Source organism: Pantherophis guttatus, chromosome 4, assembly GCF_059756535.1.
Source record: "Pantherophis guttatus breed Tessera chromosome 4, ASM5975653v1, whole genome shotgun sequence".
NCBI lineage: Eukaryota > Metazoa > Chordata > Lepidosauria > Squamata > Colubridae > Pantherophis > Pantherophis guttatus.
Genome location: NC_142066.1, coordinates 150,032,092 through 150,055,970, shown reverse-complemented (window position 1 = coordinate 150,055,970; position 23,879 = coordinate 150,032,092). Strand labels below are relative to the sequence as shown.

General features: G+C 39.9%; 1 protein-coding gene across 4 annotated transcripts in view; it reads left to right on the top strand.

Moving 5' to 3' along the window:
- Window positions 1–23,879, top strand: part of DPP6 (dipeptidyl peptidase like 6) — a 545,144-nt gene that overhangs the window by 249,805 nt on the left and 271,460 nt on the right. The window contains exon 1 of one of the 4 annotated variants that reach the window (XM_034401659.3): window positions 14,132–14,646. The exons of the other annotated variants lie outside the window; for them this stretch is intronic. Coding sequence (XP_034257550.1) covers window positions 14,590–14,646 — 57 coding nt within the window. The 5' untranslated portion in view covers window positions 14,132–14,589. Of the gene's footprint in view, window positions 1–14,131; window positions 14,647–23,879 lie in introns of those variants that run through there. 4 annotated transcript variants of the gene reach the window in all.

Below are 23,879 nucleotides of genomic sequence, written 5' to 3'. Positions count from 1 at the left end.
TTCTTGTTCTGCCCCAGCTACGGACCCCAAAGAACGCAGCACACACCAAGTCTGTACAAACCTTAGTTTACTAAATTAAATCAGTCTTTTTCAAATAAAGGCTGTTAATTAACTTTCTTAACAGTCTACAAGAATCCACAGAATTAATAATTGTAATCTTACTATAGTTGGCAGAAAGCCCAGAAGCAATTTGCAGGAAACTGATAAGAGAACTAAGATCAGGACATGAAGGAGAATGAACGAAGTTATTCCCTGCAAATTGCCTCAGTCGTCATCCTTCCTTAAATAGACTAAGGGAATGGCCCCAAGCCTTACTCTCGAGAAGACCTCCTCCTGAAGAGCCACTCCTGCCTTTTGGCAGCTCTGCGCACCCATGCATCAAGAAGAGGTTCATCCTCTTCTTCCTTTTCACTTATGGGAGCTTCTGGAGGTTCTGAAGGCCCTGGCTGAATCCCCGCCTCTGGCACCACATCTTCTCCAGCCTCCTCATTGTCTGACTCGAGTGCCAGCTGCACAGACTGCTGGCGCAGCACCACACCAGCCTCCTCGCTATTGGAATCAGCTACTAGCTGCACAGTCCGCTGACGGGCCACAACACTTCTTCAGCTCTGACAGGATGGTGGGGAATGGAAGGATTTGTACTCTTTGCAGGCAGCTGGACATTTGCATTATTTTAGTGAGTCGTCAAGATCACCTGGAGGTTTGTCTGGGTCCTCACAGTCACTTGAGTGGTACAAATGGGTGTGGAGCCTTCTTGGAACTGCTGAAAGGACTGTGTTGTAGATTGGAAAAGCGAAACATCTTCAAAGAAAAACCAGAAAGTTCAATTGCCTCTTGAAAAAAGCACCTTTGGGACAATACAGGCTTGACTTATGTGACCAGTCATTTAACAACCATTCAAAGTTACAATAGACACCTGAAAAGCTACTTACAACCTAGTTTCAACTCCCATGGTCACTTGGCTTCATTTTGGGCACTGTTGTGACCTAGGCTTACTAAGTCAATACAAGACACAATTAGTCCCAAATAAACCTATTTTATTGTAACATCTGAGAATTACGTTCATTCCCAGCTGAGTCCCAATTACTTGCAACAAAAGTCCTTCTGGATAATCACCAACCTTTATCTTCTTTGACACCCTGCCAAAGGCCTTACTTGGCAAAGCCCCACAAAGTTCAAAAACAAACAAGAGATGCTGACTGGAAACAGAGTTAGCAACATTGCTTTCCTGCAAAAGGCCCAAGTGCCTTTGTTTCTCTTTTAAGCCTTATGGGAGGGGCCAATCATCTCCTGGCCTTACTCCCAAGTTGTCCCTTTTGCTTTAGCTGCTCTTGCCTTCTGGCAGCTCTGCGCATGTGTGCACTAGGAACAGGATCCTTCTGTTCCTCTGCCTCTCTGCTGTCCAACTCTGAGGGCTCCGGAGTCCATGCATCCCTCCCAGATGGACCTGACCCCATCTCTGCCTGCGATCAGAGCCCTAATTCGGGCCTTCCCCAGACTCCAGGACTGGCCCATGTTCCTCCGTAGCCTCCTCACTGTCCGACTCTGCTGCCAGCTCCACAGGCTTCTGGCGGACCATAACAGGCACTCAGTAACCTACCTGCATTTACACTTGTTTTCAGTGCCCCATAGTTATGTGACCACAATTTAACTGTGATCTTGGTAGAAACTTAAGTTTTTTTACGCTCTGGCTTCCAAAACTGGCCTGTGGTAAACAACGGTTTTGCTGAATGACCACCATGTCTGCTTAATGACCCCTGCAATAAAGGTCGCAGAAGGTCCAGTCATGTGGTGGCCCTCTCTACAGCCATCATGATTTATGACCATCATAATCAGTTATGGTTGTAAGTCCAAGACTTGCCTGTATTTGTCCTAATGAACATTATGGCATATCAATGAGGATGTGTATTACTGTGTAACTTTACTTGGTGCCACCTACTTTGTAATATGCTCAGCAATGCCCAGAGTCACCTTGTAGTAAAGATGGGTGGCATAAAAGTTTAATAAATAAATGCATGAATCTGTGTATGATCGCTCTCTCCTGTAGCTGCTAAAATGCTTACAGACAAAAGAACTAGAGATAGAATAGAGTAGAATTCTTTATTGGCCAAGTGTGATTGGACACACAAGGAATTTTTCTTTGGTGTATATCCTCTCAGTGTACATAAAAAGACAAGATGGTTGGGACTAGGGCAAAAGAAATATAACATAGATACAAGGCTGTTTGTTTATTGTATTTTTCAGAGTATAAGATGCACCTTTTTCCCCCTAAAAGAGGCTGAAAATTTGGGTACGTCTTATACTCCGAATGTAGCTTTTTCGAAGCTTTTTTTTCAGCCCTAACGAGGCACTAACGAGTGAAGCGATCTTCCCAGCTTTGCCTACTCCCTCAACCCTCCACTGTGCTTTAATGAGGCGCTAGCAAGTGAAGTGATCTCCATGCTTTGCTCCAACTCTCAGCTGTTCTTGGAAGCTTTTTTTCAGCCCTAACTAGGCGCTAGCTGAGTGAAGCGATCTCTCCCCACCCCACCCCGTGCTTTGCCTGCTTTTCTCATTGCTTCTTCCCTTCAGCTGTGGCCTTAGAAACTGTTTTTTATCCCCAAGCAAGGGTTAAAAAACCAGCAAACTAATGTGCTGAAGCTGACCAGACTAAGGACGCTAGCCAGATGAATATCTGGTAGGCAGATTTTCCCCCCTTTCCCCCCATTCTGTCAATCATGTTGCATTTGCACTTGGTAATAAATAATAGAACTGTGTGAAGTTAACCTTCTCCTGCATAAAAATGCCCTGATAAATATAAATCCTTTCCTTTTGCTTACTAAATTTAAATCAGAGTATAACAAATCCTAGGCAATTTTCCTCCCCAAAAACTAAGCTGCATCTTATACTCCGGTGCTTCTTATACTCCAAAAAATACGGTATTTATTTATTAAATTTATATGCTACCCCCCTCACTGAAAAGACATCTCTGGGCGGCTTATTATTTATTTATTTATTTATTTATTTATTTATTTATTTATTTATTTATTTATTTATTTATTATATTTCTATACCGCCTTTCTCCCGTAGGACTCAAGGCGGTGTACAGTCAAGAAAAATATAGACACACAAACATCATAAAATTGCTAATTAAAATTGTTACTTAGTTTGGTCAATTAAATAAAACCCAGAATTAGATAACATTTAAAAAATCATTCGTATGTTTGTATGTTTAGCCCTGCCTGTTGGAACATCAGGGTCTTGAGGGCACGGCGGAAAGCACGGAGATCAGGGATATTCCGTATCTCCGGGGGCAGTTCATTCCAAAGGGTTGGAGCCCCCACAGAGAAGGCCCTCCCCCTGGGAGTCGCCAGTCGACATAATTTGACTGATGGTACCCTGAGTAGTCCCTCCCTGTGAGAACGAACTGGTCGGTGGGAGGCTATTGGTGGCAAAAGACGGTCTCTTAGGTACCCAGGTCCTAAGCCATGGAGCGCTTTAAAGGTGATAACTAACACCTCGAATCGCACCCAGAAGACCACCGGGAGCCAGTGCAGCTCGCGTAGGAGAGGTGTTACATGGGCGTAATGAGCTGCGCCCATAATCACCCGCGCGGCTACGTTCTGGACCAGTTGGAGCCTCCGGGTGCTTTTCAAGGGGAGCCCCATGTAGAGAGCATTACAGTAGTCCATACGGGAGGTAACTAGGGCATGAGTGACCGTGCGCAAGGCGTCCCGATCCAGAAAGGGACGCAACTGGCGGATCAGGCGAACCTGATAAAAGGCACCTCTGGCCACGGCCGTCAAATGATCTTCTAAAGATAACCGTGAATCCAGGAGGACACCCAAGTTGCGGGCCCTCTCTGTGGGGAGCAAGATCTCATCCCCTATTGTCATCCCCTATTGTCAGCTGACTATACCGGGACGCCGGAAGCCACAGCCACTCGGTCTTGGAGGGGTTGAGTCTGAGCTTGTTTCTCCCCATCCAGATCCGCATGGCCTCCAGGCAACGGGACATCACAGGAAGGGCATCATTGGGGTGGTCTGGGGTGGAGATGTATAGCTGTGTGTCATCAGCATACTGATGAACACTCACCCCAAAACCACGGATGATCTCACCTAGCGGCTTACAAATAGTAACAGAATAAATGTATTTAACACAGTTTATTAAACAGTGCTACATATTTTTTGGGGGAACAAAATTAACTCCTGATCGTAAAGGCCTTTAAGTAAGGACAAAGATCACTTTGTAAGGTTGGGGGTGGGGTGGAGGGATTAGATATGTATTCCTCTGCATGCATATGATTTATAGGCTGACATGTTGAGTAGTAAACAGAAAGTAAGTAATGACTATAAATACCTGCTATCCTTTTCAGGATAGCGTGTTGTGTGTTCACTAAACTTAAAAGAGAAAGTGTTATAGGTTTTCACTTTTCACTATTGACCACTTTTCTCAAAAAAAAGACGCTGCTTTCAAAATATGAGCCGAACCGTTTCAGGATGAGTTAGAAAGCAGAAATATCTACAGAAGATCCAGGTCTAGAGACGAACTGAACACACACACACATACACACATCAATCAACAAAATATCTACAGAAGTTTCTCATTGTGGTTCATATACTGAAAAAATTCTTAAAATACCTGAATTGATCATTGCAACTTATTTTTGCAACAGTTCTTTCATCGTATTTGCTTGTTTATTGAATTATATTTTCCTATGCATATTTTCAAGAAGACTCAGCAATATGCAGTTAGATTCTAGCATTGGTAGAGTGAGGGTTTATTGACTCTTATAGGCTGAATGAGAGAGTTATTAGAATGGATTCAGTTCACTTATCTATAAAACAGATTATGGATGTAGAGACGGAGAAACTAGAAGTAAATTGGAGAGGCTAAGCTCAGAGAAACACTAATTACAGTGGTATCATCGCACTATTATTATTTTCTTGCAAGAAACATTTACTGTGGAATAAATGGAAAGGGGAAGAACACAATAGAAAGCAATTATGGGGTGGTTCCTTTATCCCCAGCATGACTCAGTGGCATTTGAAGCACAGAACAGCAATAACTATAGAACCTAACTTACAGTAAACATTTCACTGTTACTGAATAATAAACTTCAAAGACTTTTCAATGTCCAAATCTCAGTACCATTTAAAGAATGGCCTTTTGTTTTAAAAACAATCAGAATTGAAAATCAGCCAATGAATGCAATGAGTCCATAAAAGCCATTTCTAACCTCTGCATCATGTTTTTGATGGTAGTTTGTGGCACCTGGGCTGCCACAAAATAAATAAACAATAGTGGGAGAAGAAGAAATAGATTCTATATCTCGATAGCCCGATGAAATTCTTGGGAAAAGATCGTTAGATGAATGTGACAATACATATGACAGGGAGGAAACCAAATGAATACATTCTTGGCACGGTAGAACATTGCCAGTCTTAAGCATTTTAATTTTAATAATCACATGGCATCTGACTTGAAAAATAGAGTGTTGCTAATTTCAAAATCCAGGATGTATATGGAACTGGAAGTTTTTTTATTAGGACTTATGTATAGTCAACTAGAAAATGTCCAGTTAGAACCAACCTCCAATGTTATAATTGAATTTATTTCAATGGTTCAATAGCCTTGAAATTTGTTAGATATTTTTGCAGCATTTTCTGTACCCTTTTTACTACTTGCTTCAGTACTTCTTACATAAATACATATACTTAATCTTAAAAGAGCTGATAAAATACTTCCAGAGAGGCAAACTGAAGATCACTCTGGAAAAAGGGGAGCCAACATTTGCAGCCACGAACAAAGAGATGACAATTGTCTCCTTTGTGCCCCTCTGGAGAAAGAGAGGATATGAGATCACCCAAATTCTGCCCCATACAGTTGCATCTCAGTAGGAAATTGCAAAGCAGCAATCTATGGTAAACCTGAGACAAGGGAAATGTTCACACTTGTTGGACGGAGGACTGGGGCGAAAGGCTGGGGGAGGGCCAGCCGAGGAGAAAAATTGTGGCTAATAATGCAGAGACGAAAACCTTGAGGAGAAACAGGCAAGGCGAAGGGTTCAAGCCGAAAAGTCCCATTCCATCTACAGCCACAAACGGGACCTTTTAAAGTTTATACTTCCCTTGCTAATCACTTTCAGAAATTGTCTATTAATTGTTTTAAAGAAGGTAGACATCCAAAATGACAAGACTGGAAGCACTATGTTGAGTGCCTTTGATCCTTAATGTAAAAACAAAAATTTATATCTTTATTATTATTAAGTATTTAAAACAAAAGAAGCAAAACAAGCTTTTGGCTATAGAAAGTTTTAAACGGATTAAAGGGCCAGAAAACCCTAAAATATTTAACTGTTGTACACAGGGCTACCCCTGAAAAGTATCCAGAAGCTTCAGATGGTGTAGAATGAGGCCATGCGGGCTACACTAAGTGCCCAAAGAAGAGCACATATAACAAACCGCAAACTGCACTGGGTACCAGTTTGCTTCCGGTTCCAGTTTAACGTGTTGGTTATCACCTATAAAGCCCTACATGGCATAGAATCAGATTATCTACAAAACTGACTTTGCTCAGTCTCATCAGCCTGTCTCTCTTGATCAGGCAGGGAAGGTATGCTGAAGAACATGCCAGTTAAAGAATTGGTGGGGTCTAGGCATAGAGCTTCTTTGTGGAACATCCTACCTCCACATCCTAGAGGTGACAGAAGCCCCCAATAGCTTAACCTTCGGCAAAGAGGACATAACTATGGATTGTACAGTTTCAGAGACTAAATTGATTTTGAACTTAATATCAGCAGCTAGGCTGCTGGTAGCTCAATACTGGAAGAAGGACTCTTTGCCTACTATTGAAGAGTGGATATTCAAAGTAACAAACCTAGCAGAAATGGCGAAAATCTCAGCATACTTGAAGGACCATACGCAAGAAAGATACGTATCGGAACGGAGAAGATGGATTGATTATATTCAAAATAAGTAGCAGACAAGAAAATATCAAATAGCTTATGAATGAATGTTAGTATTAGAAGTATTAGGTTATCTATAGTGCAGTTAAGGTTTCGGGGGGGGGGGAAGTTAGTACTTTGAGGATAAGTAGATTAATCTAGTTTACGGTTGATTAAATGAAATACCTTGTATTTTGCTCTGGGAAGTCTGAGGGGGAGGGTGGGATGAAGGGCGGGAAAGGGTGGGGGGAACAGGGGTGGGGAAAAATTTTTGTATTTCTTTTTTGTAAAACTTTTCAATAAAAAAAAAAAGAGAGAGAGAGAAACCTCCCTGCCTGTAATAACCCAACATTAAATGGTCATTGTCTTTTTTCCCCCTTTTGATTATCATTCTTCTATAATTTTAAGGATTTTAATCCTAATTTAATTTTAATGTTAATTTTTATACATTGTTTTAGCAATTATATTTTATTGTACACAAGCCATAGCCCCTCTTTGAGGGAAATTGGTGGTTTAAAAATGTGAAATATGAATAAATAAAAATTGGATTTTTGAAGATTAAGATTTTGAAATTAATTTTAAGGAATAAATGATTTTTTGGGGGGGAAAGAAAAACTGTTGTTGACATTGGAGTTATAACAAGAGAATTTATGAAAGTGTTCAAAGATATTTTTGAGGAAACGTATTGAGATTTTGAATCAATAATGTCAGCTATATTGTGTTTTTGTGGGAACAATTTGTTCCCAGAAGTTAGAGAAAAAGGTACGCAACCAAGTCCATCTGAGAACAACATGAATAAGAAGTTTGGAAAGGAATTTGTCAGTAGACGTTAAAAAAAAATTAGTTGTGGTTTTTAAAATTAAGAAGGTAACAAATGACAATCCCAGAGAGTACCCGGAATAATTCTTTTTTCCCTGAACATATAAAAGAGGCTCTTTAAAGTATTGGAGAAATCCAAAACCTCTTAAAATAAGAATGGAAGAAATAAAATGGAACAAGTATTATACCAGTGTTTCTCCACAGCCGTAGCTGGCTGGGGAATTCTGGGAGTTGAAGTCCACATGCCTCAAAGTTCTCAAGATTGAGAAACGCTGTTAACAAACTGTTAAAGGGCTAATCTCCATTCCCTGGAGCAACAGCAGGAGGAACTAGTTCACTTAATGCTGTGGGTTAATTCCCACTAATGTCTTTTTTCATTCTGCATTAATTAGATGGAGATGAGTTGCAGTCTTTGGCACAGGTGGGTTTCTAGATTGAAAAGTGGAAACAGATGTTAGAATTGCTGGGGAAACAACGGGGACTAAAAATAATGTAGAGAAAGTAAAATTGTGTTGGGGTTTGCATCGCCCATCTTCCCATTCTGTTTCTATATATAGATCACAGCATTGACCTAGGACAGATGGCTCTGAATCAGAGGTGGGTTTCAGCAGGTTCTGACCAGTTCTGGAGAACCGGTAGTAAAAATTCTGACTGGTCCCACCCCCATCTATTCTCTGCCTCCCAAGTCCCAGCTGATTGGGAGGAAATGGGGATTTTGCAGTATCCTTCCCCTGGAGTGAAATGGGAATGAAGATTTTACAGTATCCTTCCCCTGCATGCCCACCAAGCCATGCCCACCAAGCAATGCCATGCCCACCAAGACACACCCACAGAACCGGTAGTAAAAAATTTTGAAACCTACCACTGCTATGAATGAACCCATCATAGAAAGGCAGCCAATTGTAGTCTTGTGTTTTGATGGGAAATTGTTAACGGGAAAACAATAGAGGGAGAGGTTGATGGGGGGAGGGGCGTGAGAGTGACTGGATCGCTTTTTGTCACTTAAGTTAATTATAAAGAAGGGAAGTCACTTATACTTGGCATCAATGTTTTTGTGGATGGGCTACAGAGGATCAACAGCTTCACACAAGGCATCAAGACCAGGGGTAAAATGCTCCCGGTTCAGACCGGATCGTCCGATCTGGTAGCAATGGCAGTGGGTGGTTCGGAGAACTGGTAGCAAAAATCCCTGCATGCCCCCCCTCTCCCATGCCCAGCTGAGCTGCACGTTCATCAGAGGCTGTTTTTTTTTTTACTTTTAAAAGCATTTTTCCTACAACCTCCTCGGCCGAAAAAATGCTTTTAAAAGTAAAAAAAAGCCTCTGATGATTGCGCGGCTCAGCTGGGATCGTCAGAGGCTTTTAAGAGCATTTTTTTCTGTAAGCTCTTCGGCCAAAGAGGTTGTAAGGAAATAATGCCTTTAAAAGCCTCTGACGATCCCAGCTGAGTTGCCTGATTGTCAGAGGCTTCTAAAAGCTTTTTTTTCTGCAACCTCTTCCACGGAAAAATGCTTTTAAAAGTAAAAAAAAAAAAGTTGGCCACGCCCACTCAGTCACATTACCCCCCCCACCAAGTCACGCCCCAGAACCGGTAGTAACGAATTTTAGATTTCACCCCTGATCAAGACTATTTAGAATGCTTGCTAGTGATGCTTGCTAGATGTGGATGATGGATAGGTCGGTATTGGGAGTCTAATGGTGGACAGTTATGGGTAGATATACAGGTAGTCCTCAACTTACAACCACTGGGACCAACATTTCTATTGCTAGGCAAAGTGGTTGCTAAGTGAATTTCACCCGATTTTATAACTCCTTTTTGCCACAGTTGTTAAGTAAGCCTCTGTAGTCATTAAGTGAATCATGCAGCCATTAAGAGAATCCTTACTTTGCTTGTCTTAGTCTGACTTTGCTTTTCAGAAGCCAGCTGGGAGGGTTGCAGATGGCCATCGCATGACCCTGAGATTCTGCAGCCTTTGTAATTACAGGCCAATTGCTCAACAGCCTAATTCTGATCATGTTACTGTGCGGATGCTGCAACGGTTGTAAATGTGAAGATGTAAAGTCATAAGTCACTTTTTTCAGGGCCATTGTAACTTCGAACAGTTGCTAAACAAATTGGGCTACCAGTATGGGTAGCTACATAATGTATTTTTCGGAGTATAAGGGGGTGAAAATTTAGGTGTGCCTTATACACTGAATGTAGCCCCGCCCACTCACTGGCCCCCACCCTTTGGCCTCTGCCTCCCAACAGTTTACCTCCTTGCAGCAAGCAGCAAGAAGAAACAGCTCGTTTCAACTTCAGCACAGCCTAATTAGCATACTCTCAGCTGTTTTGCGCAGGCCTCTGCTGCTTGCTGCAAGGAGGTAAATTCCTGGGAGCAGGGTTTTGTTGTTTTTTTGTGCTAATCAAGCTATGCTGAAAACGAAAATGAAAGTAAAACAGGCTGTTTGCTGTTTGCTGCAAGGAGGCAAAATTGCTGGGAGGCAGAGGCAGATTTCTTTTTCTTGTTTTCCTCACCAAAAAAAGTAGGTGCATCGTATAGTCCGTAGCATCTTATACTCTGAAAAATACGGTAGTTAGACTGCCCTGTTTTATGAGCTTTAAGGAGGATATTTAGACATAAGAGTCTTCCTCTTTGGATCAAAGCTATGCTGTTATCCTGTTCATGAGGTGGCGGATAGAGAGTTTGGTTGCTATTGTGATAAATGGGAAATAACAGGTAAGTCACAGATTGACTTTTTAATGGAGGCTCCTTGACCTTCTTTAAAATGGTACTTCATGAGACAAAGTCTTCAGGCCTAGCATTTAGTAGAATAAAAAAGAGGATAGCAAAGGGAGGGAGGGAAAGAAGAAGAAAAAAGAGAGAGAGATGAAAAAGAGGATAGAGAGAAAAGGGCAGAGACAGAGAACAAAGAAAGAGAAAAGAAAGAGAAAAGAGAAAGTGAAAAAGAAAAGAGGGAGGGAGGGAAGGAAGGAAGGAAGGAAAGAAACACGGTTATTTAGTGAAGTATATCCTTCTAATGGTATAAAGGTTCTTGACTTATTCAAGAATAAAACAGAAGTTACTTATATCATCTCAGAAACTGAAAACTCCCAATCAGCCTCACCATTATCCATACTGGCTACAGTACATACTTCTTTCAGCAGAAATTTAAAGCCGTGGATTCCTCACTGCTGTCCTACATCCAAGGAATATATACTAAATCATTTCTGTAAAAACTATTAAGCTTCTGTTCACCCTTTTCAAAATCTCACTCTTCTTTTGTGTGATGTGCCTCACACCACTTATTGAGTGACTTTTCCATTGCGTGGGGCTATTACAACACAGGCTGAATTCTTGAGAAATGAAATCACCTATAATGCAGAACAAATTACATAAACAATAGCAGATGTACCACTTGTCGCTGGTTTAGCCAGAACAAATGTGTTCTTTGTACACTTGCAGACTAACTTAGTACCATTTCTAAATTTCCTCCTGATAATTAAACTTCATTGAAATAAATTTAGAAAGCAACAATGAGGAAATTCTAGGGACGACTGTATTTAAAAATTTCATTTTTAAATTATTTTTGTTGACTGTTTTAAGAAAAGGAAAACCATTTTAAGAAGGGGAAGGCAAAACGGAAAAAATGAAGAAATGGAATAAACAAGATATTTACGAGTATCATGAAATTAGGTTGAAATTTCCAACATTTTATTAATGTAAATATCATTTTGAAACACTACAAAATCATTGTTAAAATCCTCTGTTGATATTAATGTTAATATTGATACCAACAGAGTAGTCTGCACAAGGTAATGAAATTAAAATTACACTAATTTTTATACAAACAAGGCACTCTATTCAGAGAAAACTAGATTACAATGTGGAGAAAGTCCTTCATATAGCAATAATCAAATGCATCATACATAAGAAATTTTATTACATGTACAGTATGTGAGGCTTGGTTTCCATCTATCTCTTGTTTTGAAGTGTGATTTTGTATTTTTTTTTTTTTACTGATTGAAAACTATGCTAGTTTATACCTTACAGATATTATGAGTCTTGGATGGATGGATGGATGGATGGATGGATATAGATGACTAGACAGATAATATCTGCCTTTTACTGAGATGAAAAGATTAATTTGACAGAAGATTATGAATTTTGGTTTATAAACATCAAACACCTAATTTGAAAACAGTCCAGATCATGGGCTTCATCTATCAAGCTAAGCTGTGGTCAGTTTATTTGTCACACTTTTAAAAAAATTGATTGACTTCACACAGTATAATAGGACATATTCCATGGTTTACAGCTGTGAGTGGTTGGATTCATGACCCAATAATAAGTCATAACATACATTTATGGCGTGTTCTCATGTACTGGCTCACAAGAATTCTACAATGCAAGTTATAATTTCCTCCAGGCCTCTTCAGACCTCACTCCACACAACCATTACCATCATTCAGAGCATAATCTTCAGAAGGTGATCACCATACTGGAATGATTCTCATCCATACTGGAAGTCTACACTACCACTGACCCAGAGTACCGTATAGAGATGTAAACTACTTAATCCCAGGATAGAGCAGTTATCATTTGCCTGATGGGAGGGTACCACTTTTGATGCCCGTTGCCCATGGCAACATGCCATTCTCACAGAACTACAGTTCCCAAGCAGTGCTGCATCAATGCACAAAGATGCTTAAAAGAATTTTTTTAAGTGGGAAAATTAATTGGGAGGTGTCTGTGGACTAATAGATTTTGAGTAAACTATGGCATCTACCAAAGGTGTTTCCCATTTTATAAAATTTATTTATTTATCATTAAATCTATAGATTTCCCATATCACAAAGTGATTCTAAATGACAAACCATTTTGGAGTGGAATACTAAATATAGTTTGGAGACATGATTTCCTGTGTTTAGTTTCTGAACAAGAAAATTCCATATTAATATTTCACTTTAACTCTTTGCAAACTCCAGGCTCTGCCTTGCTGCTGAAAACTGATTCAGAAGCTAAGATGTGACTTTAATTTAAAAGCTGTGGTGGCACAATGTTTAGAATGCAGTATTGCAGGCTAACTCTGCCCATAGCCTGGAGTTCAATCCTGACCGGCTCAAGGTTGACTCAACCTTTCATCTTTCCAAGGTCGGTAAAATGAGGACCCAGATTGTTGGGGGCAATATGCTGACTCTATAAAGGCCCAGAGAGTTGCTATAAAGAACTGTGGAGCAATATATAAGTCTAAGTGATATTGCTATTGCTAAATTCCAGAAGATTTCCATTCAACCATTTCCTTTATTACTGGTATTGTAGAAGAATAACTATGTTCCCTTCTTAATGCATGCTTATTTTCAGTGCTTCCTTAAACATTTCATGAAAACTCTGAATAACTGTGAGTGCAGAACAAGATCATTTGAATTCTGGACACATTTTATGAGTGTAGCTGGGAATTGTTTTGCTACCAAACTTTTGAAATACATACGTCTTTCTTCCTTTGATTCTTTTCTGATTGATCCTTCTGCATCCTAGCGCTTTCCAAATGTATTAAATTTCAGTTCCTAGCAGCTGAGGCCCATTACAAAGCTGAACTGTATCTTGGTGCACAATATGGTTGTCATATGGACCGGCATATCAGGATTGGGGTGCCAAAAATTCAAACAATCAGTGGTTGCAATACAGAAATAGCTAGCGATAGCAGAGAGAGATTCATATTCAGCATTTCTCAACCGTGGCAGCTTGGAGAAGTGTGGTCTTCAACTCCCAGAATTCCCCCGACAGTATGTTGGCCTGGGAATTCTGGGAATTGAAATATGTACATTTTAAAGTGGTCACAATTGACAGTAGAACCTGTGTCTGCTATCGCTAGCTATTTCTCTGTCCTCCAGAGTTTTGCAGCTTAGATCTGATAGCCCAATTCAAGAAAACCGTTGGAAATGTCACTGTGGTAAGAGAGATTCAGATAGAGATTTTAACATGCTCTAGCCTTCTTTGAACACTCTCCCTGAACACTCTCATTTGTAAGACACACGTCTCACACAGGTCCCAAGAAAAGAGGGTCAGCTGAAAGCAGCCTAGCAGTGACCCCATGGAGAATGCCACAGCATAGCTGGCAATGTTGTGTTAGGAAGCCCAGGGATTAAGGGAGCGAACATAACTGGCAGCTATTCATCCAAGGTGACTGTTTAGCAATTAAAAGTTGCCATTAATTCTTTCTTGCAAAGGCTGGGAATTTACATTCAGTGCTGAGCTCTGCTCTGCACATCTCCTACAATGCTGTTTGGAGCATGCGCTGCTCCAGTCCTCAACTGGCTGTCAAGGTGGGGTGGGTGGGGGGAGGCAAAGAGAGAGAAAGAGAGAGAGAGGGAGGGAGGGAGGGAGGGAGAGCGAAGTAGCGATCTGCCAGCTCTGAGCTGCCGGTTCCTGGTTGCCAAGCATTTACTGTTTTGTGGTGGGGTTGCGGAGGCTGTTAATTGAAGGAGTCCTCTCAGCATCTTTGGTTTTCCTCTTTCACTCTTCTTGTTTAATTTGGAGAGGCAGAAAGAGGGAGAAAAAAGAATGCAAGCGTGAGAGAGACCATTCAGATAGAGGCAGGAGATTAAGGGGTTGTTGCTGTGTATTTTTATGGCAATAAATTTGTGCTGGTTGATGCTTCACCGGTGATTAAGTGATGGGCTAGCTACTCATCCGTATTTCTTTAGCTGGGGTGGTGTGAAACACTTCCACAGTTGCACGCTCACTCTCCTTTTTCTCTGCCTCTCATGCACATCAGCAGAAGCAGACCCATACCTACATACACACGCATACACAAGACTTGTGAAATCCCGTTTCTCACTGCAGTGGGTCCAAGTAGGTGAACATGACTACAGCTAAGGAGCAAACTGCATCAGGAAAATCAGTCCATCAGCAGGAACAGGTAATGGACTTTCTCTCTCTCGTTCTCTCTCTTTTTTTTTTCTTTTTTTGGGGGGAGTATAGGGAGATAATTTTAAATGCATTTTATACCTCTTCGTTGGCTGGCTTCCTTCCCTTTTCATTGCCGACAATATGTAATTAACATTCTAAAATGAGTCATCCCAAGCAGGATGTTGACTGTCAGCTGTCACTGAATATAAATACTTGTGCATGAATTTTGCAGTTTCCAATGATTTATACTATGACTCTGTTCATGTGTGTCTTTGTGTGTGAGAGAGCTTGCTGGATGTTTGGGATTTTCCAGTAGACACCAGGTGAGAAATTAACCCAGTTTATGGTGTCTAACTTGCTTGCAATGGCTAATTATCTCCCTTTACCAGGTTTGTCTTAACCCAAGCAGATTTGATCCAGCTGCCTTTTTTTTTTTTTTAGCTTCTTCACCTTTGTACAAGACTTAATATGATTGCCTTTATTCACAGCGCAGCTAGTAGAGAATTTTAGACTTTGGATAATAGTTTTTTGGGAACCGTGCTTTGTATACATTTATATAGTGATTGCTGCTTCCCTTTCTTCAGGGAATTTTGCTGTATTTGGGGGTGCTCCTGTGTATCTTGTGATGTGGGGCTCCAGAGCTCAGTCCCAAATCTTATCCAGGTTAGCATCTTCAATTGAGAAAATCTGTGGAAATATGGAGGTCAAATCTAGTTAGTGTTATGTAGAAATTGCTGCAGAATATCCCAGGTGCTGTGTCCCTAGTGAGATTGTTACTTTCTTTTTGCTTCTGGCCTTGTTTCCTGTAGTTGCAGAATACTCAAAATATATATACTGTATATCCTGTTAGTCTCTCCTCTTTTTTCTTTATCCCCTTATCAAGAAAAACTTCAAGTATATAAATATTTTTGTGCCAGATAATAAGTGCACAGAAGCAAGATCACTAAAAAAAAAAATCTACTCCAGTCACTTCCTGAATTTTATCTGTAAATGGATAGCTTTTTCCTGGTCCAGTTCATAAAATGAGTTTTCTTCTCAATAGAAACCAGTTTTCATCCTGGTAAAGTAACAAGTCACTTTGTCAAGCTAATAGAGTACAGGTAGGAAGGCATGACAGATGGAAAGACTGCTTAAGACCTCTCAGATCCTGATAAAACCTACAAAAATTTCACAGGTGCTTTTTAACTCCTTCACTCTTTATCCTATTTGCAGATCCTCCTGTGAGAAATAAAGAATATAGAGAGCCCATTTGCTTCAGATTCAAATATCAAATTCCACCAGGAGTTAACACAATTTAAACCTACCCTGCACCTAGTAATCTGAATTATCTTCTCTTTTTCTACATATGCATGGCCATGAGGAAGAGATTGGAAGTTCCCACTACCATTTTACAAAAGTATGCTTTGAAACTCTAAAGTATTTAAGGACACTTTCTTGTAATAAGTCAGATTACTACAGTAATAGTTTCTGGCCTTGCTTGAACTTATTCTAGTGAAAATCCAGCAGAATGTGTTCAGGTTTAGATGCCAGACCAGGCTACAGTTAATTTTAAATATGTGTATATATTCTCAGGGAACATGATGTGGTTAAAGTGGTTAAAGTGGTTAAAGAGGCTAAGATTCTCAGCTGGAAAGCTGACAATCCAGGTTCGAGACCTAAGCACTGCGCAATGGGGTGAGTTCCCCTTCCTTGCCCTAGCTCCTACCCATCTAGCAGTTCAAAAGCATGCAAATGCGAGTAGATAAATAGGTACCTTTGGTGAGAAAGTATCAAGAGTTCTGTGCACCTCAGCATGTAGTCATACTGACCACGTGACCCCGGAAATGTCTTTGGACTATACTGGCTCTCCCGGCCAAGAAACGGAGATGAGCATCACACTCATCAGAGTGGGACACGACTGGACAGGAAAACCTTTATCTTTATATATTCTCAATTCTTTTCTACAGAAATATCGCAAGGTGTTAAACACACATCTAATAACAGGCTCTGCAGATAATTCTTGCTATCTTTACTGCTAATCTATAGTTTAATGTTACATCCAAAGCAATTCACTGCAACCAAAAGAGACTTTAACACTGTGTTTTAACTTACAGGATAGGATGTCACAAGAGACTAGTTTAAACAGATGTCCCCAGATGCAAATTAATTCTTAAAATAGTTTTCCTCTGGCTCAGTATGCTGAGAGTTGCAATTTATATTTCCTCCCCCTCCAAGCATGTGGCTAAGTTTAAAGATAGGTGGGGAAAGCAGATGGTTTGACTCTTTATTAGATGCAGCGTTATCTGAAATGCCACAAAAGGACAGTCCACCTTCTCAGGGTGACATTACATTGAAACAAAAATAGTTTGACCAACTTTTCTAATTAAAAAAAGGGACTTTTCTCAGGTTGTCCCTTCCCAAACTTCCTTTGTCCTTTTTCTTTTAAAGGGGTATTTTATTTATCAGTTGAAACTGATGCTTTCCACAAATAAAGATAAGATGTGAATTTAAAAGGAATCATTTGCAGCTGACAATAAATGAGAAGTGTTACTGGATCTTTATAGCATCTTTCCTGCTAGTTAATGGGTCTTCCATCTTATGCTAAAAAGCTTTGTGAATTAGCTGTCATCCAAAACATCTCAAGAAACATTTACGACATTAATACATTTTGCCCAGGCTTGATAAGCAAATAATTTTATTGTGCCTTCTGAAGAGTTCTGCCTCACTATGAATTTTTCATATGTTAACAAAATATCACCAATTACCCAGTTCTGCAGCTGAGCTGATCTCCAACAAGCAAAATAAAATTTTCCTGACTGGTACTGTTATTTTTATGTAAAGAATCGCTTTCTCTCTCTCTCTCTCTCTCTCTCTCTCTCTCTCTCTCTCTCTCTCTCTCTCTCTCTCTCTCTCTCTCTCTCTCTCCCTCCCTCCCTCCCTCTCTCTCTCTCTCTCTCTCTCTCCCTCTCTTTTTATAGTGGTAAAATTGCAATCCTACACATGTTTCTTTGAAAATAAACCTAATGAAGTAAGAGTTACTTCTCAAGAAGCATTGCAGAAATTGCGGCTTTGGATAGAATTTCCTCTGACATCCTTAAATGAAAAAGTTTTATAAGCAATTAAGGTTTAGTTGTGCCTATCTCTCCCATATTTATTTATTTATGAAATTTATATAACATCCATCTTACAAGAAATAACAGTAGAAGAGAATGTTTGTAGTTCAGAGTTGAACTGTGTGGGCCTTACTGTTCTCTGAACTTGGTTGTTTTCTTGTAGACATTTCATTACCCATCCAATGCAGGGGAGTGGGAATTCTGTAACTGTTGATGACTTTCATTGTCTCAACTACTCAATCTAAATCACTCAGCAGGGTGACATAGATCTCAAAAACATAGATGAAGCTTTAAAAACCCTTGAAAACATGGCTGAACCAAAATGCTGAGTCAAAGGGCAAAACATGATTCAGAACATATGTGGATGAGCATTGCCCAGAGGTGGGATTCACTTCCTTCCCTACTGGTTCGCAAATGTGCACGCATGTGCGCACGCGCTCGCTTTACTCGCCCGCACCACTTACTGCACATGCTCGGCCTTCTGTGCATGCCCTTTGCTCACACATGCGTCTTCCCTGCATGTACACGACCTCCAAAACATAGCTAAATATGATGGCATTACTTCCGGGTGGGTGGATGGGGCCTACCACAGTTGGTGCTACCGGTTCACACGAACTGGACAGAACCGGCTGAATCTCACCACTGGTCTGTCAGAAGAACTTTAAAGCAGCTATCTCTTTTCCTTGGCAAACATGGCTGCTCTTTGACTCCAGATCTTGCAAGGTCCTACTCTAAACTTCCAGTGCGCAGAAAAGAGTGTGTGATGTACACTAAAACAAGGTTTAGCAATTTACAGATTGACAGAGTTGGAAGGGACCTTGTGGGTCATCTAGTCCAACACACACACACCCCGCCCAAGCAGGAGACCCTACACCATTTCTGACAAATGGCAGCCCAGTCTCTTCTTGAAAGCCTCCAGTAATGAAGCTCCCACAACCTCCGAAGGCAACTTCTGTTCCATTGGTTGCTTGTTCTCACTGTCAGGAAATTTCTCTTTATTTCTAGGTTGACTCTCTCCTTGATCAGTTTCCATCCATAATTCCTTGTTTGGCCTTCAGATGCCTTGGAAAATAGCTTGACCCACTCGTCTCTGTAGCAACCCCTCAAATATTGGAAGACTGCTATCATGTCTCCCCTGGTCCTTCTCTTCACTAGACTAGCCATGCCCAGTTCCTGCAACCGTTCATTGTATGTTTTAGCTTCCAGTTCCCTAATCATCCTTGTTGCTCTTCTCTACACTCTTTCTAGAATCTCAACATCTTTTTTATAGTGTGGTGACCAAAACTGGATGCAGTATTCTAGGTGCGGTCTAACTAAGGCTTTATAGAGTGATATTAGTATCTCACTTGATCTTGATTGGATCCCTCTGTTAATGCATTTTAGGATTGCACTGGCCTTTTTGGCTGCCGCTGCTCACTGCTGGCTCATATTTAGCTGGTTGTCCACTAAAACTCCCAAAATTCCCTTTCATAGTTACTGCTATTAAGCCTTGTTTCACCCAGTCTATATGTATACTTTTGATTTTTCTTGCCTAGGTGTAAGACTTTACTTTTCTCTGCATTGAATTTCATTTTGTTAGATAGGGCCCAGTGTTCAAGTCTGTCAAGATCCATTTGGATCTTGAGCCTATCTTCTAGGGTGTTAGCTATTCCTGCCAGATTAGTATCATTTGCAAATTTAGCAAGTTCCCCTTCTATTCTCTCATCTAAGTCATTTATGAAGATTTTGATAGACTTAAACTCCCAGAATCTCCCAATCAGCAGTTGAAGTCCACACATTTTAAACATTCCAAGTTTGAAAAACACTGCTTTAGTTAATAGTTCCTAAACCTAGTGCTAATTCTACTGAAGCTAAGCCTTCAACTTTTTGGGGTCATGGAACTTGTTAAAAAAGAAATCCAGAATCCATGATCAAGAGTAAGTCTCTAGTAACAAAAAAATGTCTGTGTGCAAGTGAATAGCTGGCTTGGGAATTCTGGGAGTTGAAATCCACACATCTTCAAGTTGCCAAGTCTGAAAAACTTGGCAATAGTGGTCACCTAAAATATTTGACTGGGGTTTGCTGATTAGTAAGCCTGTGAAGCTCTCGCCAAAGAGACACAGTAAAATTCTATGGAGGAAGGACAATCAAGGGCTCCTAAGTTTGTTTCTTCCTAGAAGTTAAGCCAATATTAACAACATGCCAAAAAGATTAGCACTATTTGCAAACAGTCAATAAAGAAAGCTCTATCCCAAGTTGTTTTAGCAAAGCTGTACCAGGATGAAGAATGCTTTATGATGCACCTGGACTGTAACTTCTCAGTCCCAGAATACTTTACGGGCACTTTCAATCTGTAAGACCACACTTGGAAAACTGCATCCAGCTTTGGTCATCACAATGTAAAAAAGATGCTGAGAGTCTAGAAAGAGTGCAGAGAAGAGCAACAAAGATGATTAGGGGACTGGAGGCTAAAATATATAAAGAATGGTTGCAGGAACTGGGTATGGCTAGTTTAATGAAAAGAAGGACCAGGGGTGACATGACAGCAGTGCTCCAATATCTAAGGGGCTGCCCCAAAGAAGAGGGAGTCAAGCAATTCTCCAAAGCAGCTGAAGACAGAACAAGAAGCAATGGATGGAAACTAATCAAGAAGAGAACCAACTTAGAACTAAGGAGAAATTTCCTGAGAGTTAAAACAATTAATCAGTGGAATGACTTGCCTCCAGAAGTTGTGAATGTTCCAACATTGAAAGTTTTTAAGAAGAGATTGGACAATGATTTGTGTGAAATGGTGTAGGGTTTCCTGCCTCAGCAGGGGATGGACTAGAAGACCTCCAAGGTCCCTTCCAACTCTGTTGTTCTGTATTCTGCTCTATTCCAAGTAACAGTAATACTGTACAGCTAGTCCTCAACTTACATCCATAGATTTAGTGACCAAAGTTACAACAGCACTAAAAAAAAGAAAAAGCAACTTATAACTGGTCCTAGCACTGACAACAGTTGCAGCATCCCCATGGTCACATGATCAAAATTTGGACATGTAATTGTGATGGTTGCAGCATCCCTGGGCCATGTGATTGCCATTTGAGACCTTCCCAGCTGGCTTCAGGCAAGCAACATCAACATGGGAAGCTAAATTCATTTACCAATCATTTGATTCACTTAACCATCACAATGATTTACTGAACAGCCAAAAAGTTCATAAAATTGAATGTGATTCATTTAACAACCATCTTGCTTAGCAACAGAAATTTTGCTCCCAACTGTAGTCATAAGTTGAGGACTATTGTAGTACTTCCTTGCAGTGGTTTAGGCCTACCTTTTCTCCTCATTGGAAGGAAATGGCAGTCAGGCTTTTAATTGCTCTGAAAAACTGTAGGAATTCTGGCTAGATTTTTGTTTCATGCTAAACCAATATTTGTTTCAGACAAACTAAAGTTAACAAACGATTGTTTATCATCCTGCATGAAGGCAGCCAACATCGCATGTAACTTTTCAGTAATCAAAATAAAATAATTGCTTCATTTTTAAGGGAATCAGAAGTGTGACTCTCCTGCCTGCTTTCTGAAATATTACCTCAAGTATTTCACTCTGAAGTTTTGCTGAATCACAGCTCATTGCCCATTGCAGAAGCAAATGACCCAAGAAAGTTGCTAAATCAGCAATTCTCTCACTAGATTGGTTTCTGAGTTTCTGTTGAGCTTTGGTTTGAGGTCAAACCTGTTCTCCCAGCATGTGAATTTCCTTTTTCAAATTTGTATCTTTTTCACTGAATACTTTAATGGATGTTTAGTGGCTGCCCTTGTATGTACCTCTCATGGTTTCAGAGAGGAGAGCTAAATGGGATGGACCTTATAAGAGCAATTTTTAAGACAGAGTTTCTCAACCTTGGCAACTTTAAGATGTATGGATTTCAACACCCAGAATCCCTACAGTTTTTCAGAGCAAGGCTGGCTAAGAAATTCTGGGAACTGAGCAAATGCTTTAAGATGATTTTAAATTTGGATAAGTCTATAAATTTAGAGTCTATAGAAGAGAAACTCTAAGGACTCTGGGACTTCAACTCCCAAAATTCCATATATCTTAAGAGTTGCCAAGATTAAGAAATACTGCTTTAAAATGACTCCAAAGCTGGAGAACTCTATGGAGGTTCAACAATATCTCTTCATCTCCACACTATGAGATCCGTGCTGGGGTGTCTAAATAGAGAACTTAATTTTCTTAAACTGAATTTGGTGCTGTCCATGGTTCTTATTTGGTGGTCTAATGTTTTCTGCTTTTCTCTGTCTCTTTGTAAATCCTGTCTCGGAAAACATACTGTACTATTTCTGGGTTTGTCTCACTGTTATTCTTGATATCTTAAGAATGTTGATGTCTGAAGTCACTTTTAACTTCCCAGTGTAATGCCTTTCATTAGCACAGCGTAATGCAAGAATGAAATGCATCCAAGGTTTATCAAGATACACATTGCACAAGCTATTTCTCAGAATTTTACATCTTTGTAATATGTTTATATTAATATTTTAGATAGTTTACATAATATTTTGCAGTAAATTAATCCATTGCCACCAAATACTTTTCCTCCATCCAAATATTTAATACAATAAGTAGATTGTGTTCATGTATTACTAAATCATAATGTTTTGATTTAGCTTTAACCTACTTTATTTTGAGAATCATTGCAGTTTGTGAATTATAATTTAGAGATTTGTTTATTTTGTGAATTCAATCATTATGCACATTTTAACAGTTCTACTGATTTATGTGTCATTTGTCATTTTTTTGAATCTTTGATGTAATTTCATAGCTCACAGATCACAATTTTCTGGGTTTCTAGAAATGTAGGTGAACTATTAGCTCTACTCTGAAAAGAAACAGAGTATAGACCTGTATTTCTTCTCCTTAACTTCTAGCACCAGACTAGAAACAATGAGATGGTGAGTTCCAGTCCCATCAGAGGCATGAAAGCAGGCTGGGTGATTTTGGGCCAAACACCTGGAGACTATGAGTTCCAGTCCCACCTTAGGCTTGGAAGCCAGCAGGGTGACCTGGGCCAGTTACTCTCTCTTTCCACCCAACCCACCTAACAGGGTAATTGTAGTCAGGAAAATAGGAGGAGGAAGGAGTATTAGGTATGTTTGCTGCCTTGAATACATGTTTAGATCAGTTTTCTCTGGTTTGATGCCTTCCTTATGTGCTGAACATCAGCTTCCATAATATCATATGTCACTGTTGGAAATGTCTCATTCAGATTACAAATTTGTCTGGACTGAAAAACATAGGTCAGTTGAGCAAAACATCAAAAACCACACAATGAACAAAAAAACAAGCTACATTAGAACAAATACATTTTTAAAAATCACATCTTATAGTTAATCTACTGAAGCATCATATAAATAATTTACTCTAATATCCAATCTCATTGTATTTGCTGCTGGAATCATTCGATGACATAGTTATTTCCATTGCATTATATGTTAAAAATATAGTTCAGTGGATGATTTATTAGTGAAGTAGTTCTTCAGAGCTATCATAAACATAGAGTTGACCGTTTGTAAATACATACTGTGCTTACTACACATTGCCCATAACATAACCTTATTTCTACATGATTAGGAGCTGTAAACCAGTCAGTCATATTTTCCAGTGATAGGATATTATAAATTCTACATGCTCTTCTAAAACTTAATTAGCTTATAGTATTTGCACATTTGATTCATATATGGTGACATTTCAAGCTTTATTTTTGCCCTTTCAGTAACTATGCTTCTAAAATATATATTTGCTATCTTTGCCAGAACTGGAGCAGGATGGGTGGGTGGGTGGGTGGGTGGGTGGGACAGACAGATAGATAATTTTTTTTGCTAAAGCAGTTACGCAATTGTGGTATCTTTCAAACAGAATGCAACTAAACTTACGTAAGCTCCAATTGGACAATTAGCTTTTATTCCTCTCAGATGTGTGGGTAGATTTCCTCTTGACCTATGTCTCAACTACTTCTCCTGCAGTAAAGCTGAATAGTATATCCAGTTGTTTAATGTATGAGGCTAGAATAGTCATTTCTCCAATAGTTTGAAATCAGTAACAGTAAATGTATAAACTTAGACTTAGACCTTAGATTAACTTTATTGTCACTTTGAATAACAGAGTTGGAAGGAACTTTGGAGATCTC